The sequence below is a fragment of the Formica exsecta genome, unplaced genomic scaffold (assembly GCF_003651465.1).
Source record: "Formica exsecta isolate Colony F162 unplaced genomic scaffold, ASM365146v1 scaffold80, whole genome shotgun sequence".
Taxonomy (NCBI): Eukaryota; Metazoa; Arthropoda; class Insecta; order Hymenoptera; family Formicidae; genus Formica; species Formica exsecta.
In genome coordinates, this window is record NW_021853570.1 from 2,748,684 (window position 1) to 2,759,208 (window position 10,525).

The 10,525-nt window shown below is 32.2% G+C and overlaps 2 protein-coding genes across 9 annotated transcripts in view; one reads left to right on the top strand and one right to left on the bottom strand.

The window, feature by feature from the left end:
• LOC115244260 (venom carboxylesterase-6-like) overlaps positions 1–1,240 on the bottom strand; it is a 4,144-nt gene extending 2,904 nt beyond the window's left edge. Inside the window, exons 1-3 of the mRNA XM_029821789.1 lie at positions 975–1,240; positions 410–713; positions 1–194 (exon numbers count right to left, since the gene is read on the bottom strand). Coding sequence (XP_029677649.1) covers positions 1–194; positions 410–713; positions 975–1,172 — 696 coding nt within the window. The 5' untranslated portion in view covers positions 1,173–1,240. The remainder of the gene's footprint in view (positions 195–409; positions 714–974) is intronic.
• The window catches only part of LOC115244256 (uncharacterized protein MAL13P1.304-like), a 17,557-nt gene that overhangs the window by 3,213 nt on the left and 3,819 nt on the right, over positions 1–10,525 (top strand). For 2 of the 8 annotated variants that reach the window (XM_029821774.1, XM_029821776.1), the window contains 6 exons: positions 1,740–1,847; positions 3,220–3,323; positions 4,417–4,515; positions 4,958–5,059; positions 6,260–6,433; positions 6,509–10,362. In XM_029821774.1, the coding sequence (XP_029677634.1) occupies positions 3,231–3,323; positions 4,417–4,515; positions 4,958–5,059; positions 6,260–6,433; positions 6,509–10,362 (4,322 nt within the window). In that variant the 5' untranslated portion in view covers positions 1,740–1,847; positions 3,220–3,230. Of the gene's footprint in view, positions 1–1,203; positions 1,253–1,739; positions 1,848–2,286; positions 3,006–3,044; positions 3,150–3,219; positions 3,324–3,739; positions 4,042–4,416; positions 4,516–4,957; positions 5,060–6,259; positions 6,434–6,508; positions 10,363–10,525 lie in introns of those variants that run through there. The other 6 variants (XM_029821777.1, XM_029821775.1, XM_029821778.1 and 3 more) reach the window with 6 other exon arrangements.

Consider the following 10,525-nt stretch of genomic DNA (forward strand, 5'->3'; position numbering starts at 1 on the left):
GAAGAGCCCCGCGCTCATTTGCGATAAGTAATGATAATGCACACTTGCACCACCGGCGCTCAAACCAACCAAGGTCACTCTGTTCGGATCACCACCGAACCACTCGATATTCTCGGATACCCAGCGAAGTGCCATACTTTGATCCTTTAGACCCATGTTGCCAGGAATCACTTCGTCTTCCGTGCTGAGGAAACCTAATATTTTTTATGATTTAAGACAAAAACTTAGAAACATGAGAAGACAAAAGAGACAACGAGTTTTGAAACAAAAATTTTCTGCTATCTGCATTGTAACATCTGGACAAATAGATTTTAATATACGAAAATATTGTATAATTTTTTTTTTTAATAAGAGATTTTGATAAGAGTTGAAATAATCCCATATTACATTGTACGATGATATTACGTACCCATCGATCCCAACCGATAGTTAATCGTAACGAGTATGACGTCGCTATCCATCAAATACTTGGCGTTATACAATATACCGCTACCAAATTGGAAAGCGCCACCATGGATCCAAAACAACACCGGCATAGAAATATTATTTTCCTTCTTTTCCCGTACTGGCACGTAAATATTTAAATACAAGCAATCTTCGGCACCTTCAACCTTTTCGGTAGGATTGTAAGGTTGTTGGGAGTATTGAATACACGAAGAACCGAACTTTGTAGCTGGTAGTTCGCCGATCCATGCTGGTATTTGTCGAGGAGGCTGCGAGAAAAAAAAAACATGAGAGAAAATACTCTTAATTGGCATCATTTACGAATATTTAATGAGAGAAAATTTTTATAAAAATTGTTTCTAAATCATGAAAAACAATTAACGGAATACTTAACATCTTTTATCAAATATAAAATTATTAGTATCTATTATGTCATGATCTAATCCTGTTTTATTTTATAAGGTATGCCATTTCAAGATAGCTGCAAAAATATTGAAGTCAAGAATTGATATCAGATTATATGTGTGTACCTTGAATCTTAATTTCCCAATAGGTGGCAATGCATAAGGGACGCCTTCGTATGCCTCGTACTTTCTGCCATTCTGCGATATCTTATAATAGCCCTTTAGTCCTCCTAAAGGAATCTTGACCCTTGGAGCTGCCTCGTCTGAATTGGCTAATACGGCGAAGCTTAAACAAAGCAGGACAATCGGTAGCTTTATCAACATGGTTTTCAGTAGCGTGCTGTCTTTCGTGCAAATCACTATGAACTGGCACTTCACGGCGCCAGTTATTTATATTATATTCAGTAATCAACGTTCTCTCTCATCTCTCATACATACCTCGTACATTCATATTATATACACAGGAATTAGATAAGCGCCATTAAAAGACGAGAAACCAATATCAAGTTTGATAGCGTACAGTTATATATATGAAAATGACTTTATTTCATACTCTTAATGTCGCGTATGTTTCAAGTTATAATAATTAACATCTGTTTTCGAAAAAAAAACCGGATCGGATTGATACTAATAAAAATTTATAACAATTCATTTTTTGAAAGAACATTCTCGTCACAAGATATACGAGTATTTTCTTCTGAACTTTTATTATTTTGATGAATAGAACACGTAGAAATAAATGCTGTATTTATAAAAGAAAAATTAAAATAAATTTAAAACATATAACATGCAATCTTGTAACATTTTGTATGTATAACTTTTTATTTGGTTACCAGACAAGATAAAATAAATCTTAACCAAACCTAATATTGAATTTGAATTCTTTTTTAGGCAGTGTCGAAAATACACACAGTGATCTCGAAGCTATGAGAAATCAAGGATTAAGAATTTGAATTTGCGATCTAAATTTTTCCAACAAAACGAAACTTGATAATAAACGTATGTATTTCTTTATTATTTACACTCAGTTTATATCGCCTCGTATCATTTCGTTTCTTACACTATATTTGAGTACAGTTTATCGTTACGTAATTCTTTACGTATGCAAAGATGACCAATTGAATGCTTAATAAATCGTTTATGAAGCATGTAAATATCTATTTAAATATTTATCCTCGTTTGTCATCGAGAGTATCACAGAGTGAAAACAAGATAATTTTTATTATTACATTCGTTCGTACAGTTTTTTAAACCTTTATTTAGAAATTACATCTTATAATAATGTTATTTATTTTTGCAATGAACGATATCCATGTAATGTATGGATCAGCTACTTTCAAGAGAGAATTTTTTAATAATAAATAAATATTACATTTAGCACATGAGTAATAAGAAGATAAAGGTAATCACGCGGAAATTTTTTCGGGAAATGTATGATTACGAAAATATTAGCACTGTGCTTTGGAGATAATGCATGCCCTGATAATACAGCTTGCATGATAGACGTAATATCATTTTCTTGATTTTATACTGCATTTCTACTGAATACGCATTCAATCATTTATAGATCTTTTTTATTCTTATCATATATTATTTATGGTATGATATCTGTGATAAACTCTATTTAATTTGATAAACACTTACAAATTATTTTTTAATTATCGTCTTATCAAGTATGACTTTTTTCTTTTTATCTTTTAACTGTATGATTCTCAGCATGTTTTGAAAAATAAGAACATACAAATTTGTGATGGTTTAGCATTCTGATATAATTAAAAGAACATATTTGTGATGGTTGTTAATGATAATAGAAATATATATCCTTAATCTATTAAGACATATACATGCTTTGTATGTATCAGCAGATAACGTAATTTATCTATTTGCAAAAACTTTATTTACTTCTTATTCCAGTGTGCATAATGAATGAAATATTTTGATTTGTTGTTCGGAGAGACGCTGTTAGCGCTAATAGCATCGTTCTATCTTTGTTATTTACTTATTGAAAGTTGAACAAAAGGACGGAGCACGCTCATAGCGCTAAAAACGTGCTCCTCGAACGCAGCCATGTGTTGTGTTATTATGGCGGGATTGGCGGGAAGAATCATAGTCGATTGTAGGACTGTACGATCAGTCGATTGTTTAGAAAACGTCAATGTAAAATGTGTTGCGTTTTGTGTTAACATTAATTATTTTGTAGTTATTATTTATAAAGCATTTACGTTTATGATATACTTTTACGCATTCATGAGCATGTTTATCTAATAAATTCGTGAACTTCAGAATTAATTCGTGATAAAGGTTACGTAAATGTCATATCAACATTCCTCCTTTCTCGTGAGTAATAAATATTTATTATTGGAATAAACAGTTTCGATAACGATGGAGTTCGTAGCCACACAAATCTATGAAGATGACGATTTTTCGCCTACTCAGAAAATTCCAGATACTATTGAGGAGGAAGAGCTAGTACAGGTTAGTAAGCATGCATATACTTAAATGCATTTTTTCTCTAGCTATATTTTAATGATATAACGATATAAAAAAAAATAAAAAGGAATTGTGTTGATTAAACATCAATTACTTCGTAAATTATGCCGTAATCAAATATAAAAAAAAATTACAATAATTTCATTAAAACAAGTCTGCTAATGTAGCATTAAAACGCATGTCGATATCTGAAACGGATAATATTCAGAGCAACATATTCCAGTAGATAAGAACATCAATAAAAACGCAAGACTCACATATCGAGCATTATCAATGCAACGCGTTCAATAGAATAGCACATTGTGACACATGTCAAATAAAATCAATAAATTTAAGTAAATTTAAATAAAATTTAAATAATATAAATAAATATATGGAATGCAATTATAAATAGAACGACAAAGTTTAAATATTTGAACGTGGGCAAAGCTTAATCTACAATGGGTGTCTCTCAACTCAATGTGTAGCAACCTTTTGGTGAAATGATTCATCAAACGTTTAAAACCACAAATAGATTTATAATTAAATAAGTTATTATCAAAATTCATCAGAAGATTACAAACATGTACAGATATTAAATTATGTCCAATGCATTTATATAAGAAGGCGATCTTCAATCTGCATATAATCTCAGCCTTGTGATATTTAATCCAAGATTTCAACAACTAGCTAACTGCGGTTCTACCATAATAAAAATAAATAGGTAGTTTGAAAAAAATGCATATTTCAGTGTGTAATACTACATAATATTATAAAAAACTAAGCTCCAAAAAATTAAAACTTAATAATTAATGGAAATAGAAATGGTAATTAGGAATCAGCGCAATTTATAGAGTGCAAGTAAATTTATAATTTATAATTTATATTAAATAATTTCATTAAATCACAGGCTATATGTTTTATGTAAATGTGAAATTTTAGTAGATTATTAATTGTAAATCTTAATTGCTAAGTTCTCTTGCTAGCTTCTTATCAGTTTGTCGAATTATTAATACTCTACATTTTTTTAAACGGTGCATTACTTACAATAATTGGTTCCGACGAAGCATTTTATATTTTGTTAAAATAATTATTTCAGGTTGGAACATTAAGTATCGATTCCAATGAATATCAGATTATGAGAGGGACCACAAAAATTGGTAGGCTTTGTAGCTGCGACATTGTTATAAATGATGCGGTAAGTTTTATGTCTTTTATGATTTGTGTTAGTTGAATGTTGTTCTTAAAGTAAAAATAAAAGTCATGTGTTTTGAAAAAAATTTCGGATTTATATACAAAATTAAGTAGCATTATTTTCTAGTAAAAATTAGTTGCAAAGAGTTCAAACGAAAAGATCGAATTTTTTCGCAGAATAATTTAAAGCTCTTGTTTGCTATTTTTTAATGTGGATGTCAATATATTTTCTTTGAACTTATATTGTTTCCCGAATTTTCATCGTTTGGATGAACAGAATACGTAGAAATAAATGTTGAATTTGTAAAAGAAAGATTAAAATAAATTTGAAACATATAACATATAATCTTTCAACATTTTGTATGTATAACTTTTTATTTGGGGTTACCATACAAGATAAAATAAATCTTAACTAAACCTAATGTTGAATCTGAATTCTTTTTTAGACAGTGTCGAAAATACATGCAGTGATCGAAGCTATGACAAATCAAGGATCAAGAACTTGGATTTGTGATCTAAATTCTTCCAACAAGACGAAACTTGATAATGTAATAAATGCTATGCATCTTTATTATTTACATTCAGTTTATATCGCATGGTATCTTTTCGCTTCTTACGCTATATTTGAGCACAGTTTGTCGTTATGTAATCCTGTATGCAAAGATGACCAATTGATAGAATCATGCTTAATAAATCGCTTATGAAGCATATAAATGCATATCTAAATATTTGTCCTCGTTTGTTACCGAGGGTATCATAGAATGAAAATAAGAAAATGTTATAATTACATTCGTTTATGCAGTCTTTTAAGGCTTTATTTAGAAATTACATCTTATAATAATATCTATTAATTACATCTTATAATAACGTCATTTACGTTTTTGCAATGAACGATATACTTAAAATGTATGGATCAGCTAATTTCCAGAGATATAGCCCTTAACAAATAAATATTATATACATTAGCCCATGAACAATCAGAAGATGATAAGGACGATCAAGCGGAAGTTCTATAATGTATAATTTTCATCGCGATATGATTACTAAAATAATATGACTGTATTTCAGAGATAATATCCTGATAATGCTTGCATGATAGATGTAATTCAATCATTTCATACTGCATTTCTGTCGAATATGCATTCAATCACTTTCATATATTTTTTTATTCTTATGTATTTATAATATGATATCTATAGTAAATTCTATTTAATTCGACAAAAACTTATAGATTATTCTTGAATTTATAAATATGATTCGTTCAAGCATGATTTTTTCTTTTTATCTTTTTGCTGCATATTCTCAGCATGTTTTGATATATAAAAATAAATTTAATAAAATAGTCAGTTTCAATGCAATGTGTGTATATGCTTGCTCTATGTGACATTTGTGCATTAAACTGAATAAATCAAAATTTTTTAATAATTTAATCGGTTTAATCGTTTAAGATAGTATTGACGCAAATATTATGTCATAACGATCCTTGAGATCGAAACTCAACTTGTATAAAATTTTGTATTTTTATTATATTTTATATGTTATCTTTGTATTTAAAAAATATAATATTATATTATATAAATGATCTCATCAAATGGCGTGCGTATGTACTTTTTTTAAAATTAAAACTGGAGGATATAAATTATAAAGGCCGATTTCCAAATTGCGATTAAAAATCGATCAAAACTAAGAATTTTGACATTTTAATCGATTTTAATCACAGCTGCATTCTTTCTTCTTTTTTTTAACAGGAAATATTACTACCCACTCGTTTATATGAACTCAAAGATGGAAATATCATTAAATTCGGTAGAGTGCACGCGATTTATCGCGCATATCGTCCGATGGTGATACCAGAAACACCCGCGCCATCGCGAAAAAGAGTCACGAGTATAATAATCCCGAGCACTCCGGATTCATCTCTCGTAAGTATTTTGTGCATACGATTAACATCTGATATGACATTTGTATATTAATGCATCTCTTTAACATTTGTGTAGAATAATTTATCCAGCGATGATGGATCCGTTATTCTTGGAACACAAAGAGACGAACAGAACAACGTCTTTCGGCGTCCGCCGAGTCCACAACAACATCAGTCCACAAGCATCTGTAAAAAGAATACTTCCCACGCATCTTCCAGCAAGAGCAATGATTTACAAAGTGCCACCGTATTGCATGCATCCAATATTAACATTAGCGAAAACCGAAAATCTAGTAATATATTTGATATAGAAACGCAGAAATTCGAAGGACATGAAACGGTGGCATCAAATTCTATTCATGATATAGAGACGCAAATATTTCCCACAGATGGATCTACGCATCTTATTCAAGCGAATACTAAAATTAACAAACAACAAGAATCAAAGTTAAATCTCCAAGATGAAGTAGCTAGCACCTCTGCGACAGATATTCACGATATGGAAACGCAACATTATGCGAGCTATATTAACGAACTGGAGACTCAAAAGAGCGAGGACAATATTCGGAATGTAACACCGAAGAAGTTAACAACAGATATTCATAATGCGGAAACGCAAAATTATATTGATGGTACTAACAAAGATGACTACAATACGAAAAAATCCGTAATCGATAAAAATAAGAATCAAAAGAAAAGTTTAGATCAAGTCGAATGTAATATTAACGATTTAGAAACGCTAAGATTTGATAATAATGATATTGCGGAAGACTTATCCAATGTAGAAACTCAAATGGATAACATTGTAAATGATATCAATAATGATCGAGCCAATACGGATAAAGATACCATAGCAAAAACTATTAAAAATGGAATTAATGATGATAGTGAAAAAGATAAAGATAATATAGTAGAAACTATTAAGACCAAAATCAATTATGATAACGTTGCACAATCGCCCAGATCTAGTAGCCCTGGATCTTTGAATTTATCATCACCAGGAGTCGATGAAGATTGCCTTTCCTCATTACATAGTGACCATTTGCTCGAATCATCAGATTTATTAGAATTCTTTGGCGAGGGCATCGATAAACGGGAAGAAATACGAGCGTCTAACACATCTACGCCAAAATCGCACACGAAAACGTCATCGGAAAGAGATAACAATACCGGAAATATGTCGAATAACGATGAAGACAATATTTTCGATGCTCTCACTCAATGCATTCATGATTTTGAAGGGAAATCGGACGAAATCAACGAGAAAGATATACGCAAGCTTCCGAAGAAAAAGAACGGATCAAAGGAAAGCATCAATGATGATCCGGAAATGGACACAGAGGAATATTCGAAGAAACTCGCTAAAAAGCAACGCAAATCTTTAGAAATTTCGGATAAGTCCTGCGACGACAATATAGATAATAAAAATGATCCAGGCACGAGTATTGAATCTGAAGATATATTTGATGCACTAACGCAACAATCGAATAGTCCTGCGGTTAAGGATACATCGAACTCATCAGGCACCAACCAGTTATCGAAAATCAATGAAACTGACGCTGTTGACGATATGGCGCCGACACAGATTATAAACAACAATGAAAACACACATGATCAAGGCAATTTGGCAAATAAACCTTCGGCAGATATCAATGACTTTAATAACACAATCGAAGATGGACAAAAGAAACATGTTGGCCGCAAAAAAATCGGAGAATCTTTTCAAACAGATGCAGATGATAGTCTGGAACAAAAACTTAATGAAATGTTTGAAAATGTAAATAGCAGCATTCATGAGCCACCACATATGTCGACTCAGGCTCTCGAAGATATTTTGGAATCATCGCAGAGTGATAACGACTTACCTGTCAACAAATACACTGTAAACGAAAGCTTGCGTACAGATAGTAAATTGCAAACGCAATTAAAAAAGAAAAATCGCACGCCTTGCGATCAATCTCCGTGTGATACAGCAGATACCGAAGCGAATAATGTAAATAATATGGAGATTGATTCGCAAAATTCAGATACTCATTTTTCTACTCTTACTACAAGACGGAAAAGAAATATTTTAAAAGAGGCACAGGAGAAAGAGAACGAGCTCGTAGACTCCATGCTCCAGAATGTAACTTCTTCTCGTCAAGACTCTAATATTTCACAAATATCTAAAGTAAATAATGAAAAAGATGATAATACAATTACGGAATTTAATAAAAGAGATAAAAAAACTTCAAAACCGAGAAATGAAACTGATACAGTGACAGATAAGACAGACAGTTTAAATGACGATAACGTAACCGAAACTATCTCAAATAACAACGGGGATAACGAAAATAATCTTCGACTTTCGATAAAAAGAAAATATGGAGCTGCGTCGGAAGCGGGCAATAAACGAGTTTTGAGAAATGATCCGAACAAAGTCGAAGTCGATAATGTAGAAAAGGACTCGGGGAGTGAGTCCAATGTTTGTGCACCTTGTTCATCAAGAGATGTAGAACGTGCACAAACATCGGACATATCATATGAGAGCGACGATGACATTTTAACACGTTTACCAGCGGTTAAAATATCGGGGACGCTCTCAAATCCTGCGAGTCCTTCCGTATCATCGACGTCGACTGTGCGTAGCGAAAGACTTAAACGAGGTAACGTAAAAGGTAGAAACAAAAAAATTGTACGGAATAAATCACTACGCAAGCAAAGCGGTGAGAACGCTAAAAAGAACGAAAGCTCAAATCAAAAGCATGATAAGCCAGCGATTTCGCTGCTTGATAATGAAATGCCCAGTTTAGATGTTCTAAAGACTAATAAAATGACGAAACATCTTGTCGACACTTCTGATGATTCCGACAGCGAAATGAAAAATAAACGATTCAAGCAAATGGCAGAGAGAATAATGCTAAATAATAAGGTCGATTATTCGAAACGCGGTAAAAAAAACGTACAAAATACGTCCGACAAAAAGGAAAGTGCGCCTAACCTATCTAATCTATCGAAGAATCTGAAGCTAGATACTGACGATGAATTGAAAATTTCTTCGCAAATAAGTTCAAGTTCAAGAATCACGCGACATTCCAGTAAACAAAATGACGAGAGTTCGGATGTATCGCGCAAAGAAGCTCGCATGGAAAATGTAACCTACGATAGATCTACAAAACCAGAAACGAGATCTATCGTCACTAGAAGAAAGAGAACTCTGAACACGATTGAAAAAGATATCGAGGAGATGAATTCGATGAAACGTGAAGCACAAGTCATCGAGGAACGTCCGATTTTTACGCGGGCTCGAAGAAACACAGTTAAAACAGATATTGATAGGCAATCTCCAATTCTTAATTATTTCACTAAAACTAACTCACGCAAGAATTCCCCGGTGATTGGAAATACGAGGTCTTCCCGAGATAATAAAACAGTACCTGAAACTACATTAGAAGAAAGTCAAAAAGCCTTAAATTTAAAAACAGATGAGAATGTCGATTCTGGGAGATCCAAACAAGGCAAACGTAAAATTAATGATGATCAAGCTGCAATGGGTGTTGATGTAACTGTGAATAAAAGTAGTATTAACAACAAACAAGTCCAAATGCAAGAAAGACAGACTGCAGTGAATCTATCACAAGACAAGGTTCTAAAGGTTGTAATTAGTCCCATAAGAAGCTCTCTAATAAATTCTATAGAAGACGAATCGCAAGAAGTGGAGATGATCATGGGAAAAAGTCTGAGTAATGTGCAAGACAAGAATTTATCGATTAGAGAAACTAACACTGCGAAGATATTTCAAAGAAAATTGAGGATCAGAAGCAGGAAACAATCCAACATAGATACTGAGACAGATTCAGCTTTAACTGAGAGCAATATATCATCTATCATAGATGATTCTAGTAATACGCAATCTGATGATTCCCCACCAAAAGTTAAAATTCGCAAAAGATTTACTAAAAGTATGAGGATCAGACAATCCAACATAGATACTGAGACAGATTCAGCTTTAACTGAGAGCAATACATCATCTATCATAGATGATTCTAGTAATACTAGTAATACGGATTCCCCACCAAAAGTTAAAATTCGCAAAAGATTTACTAAAAGTTCA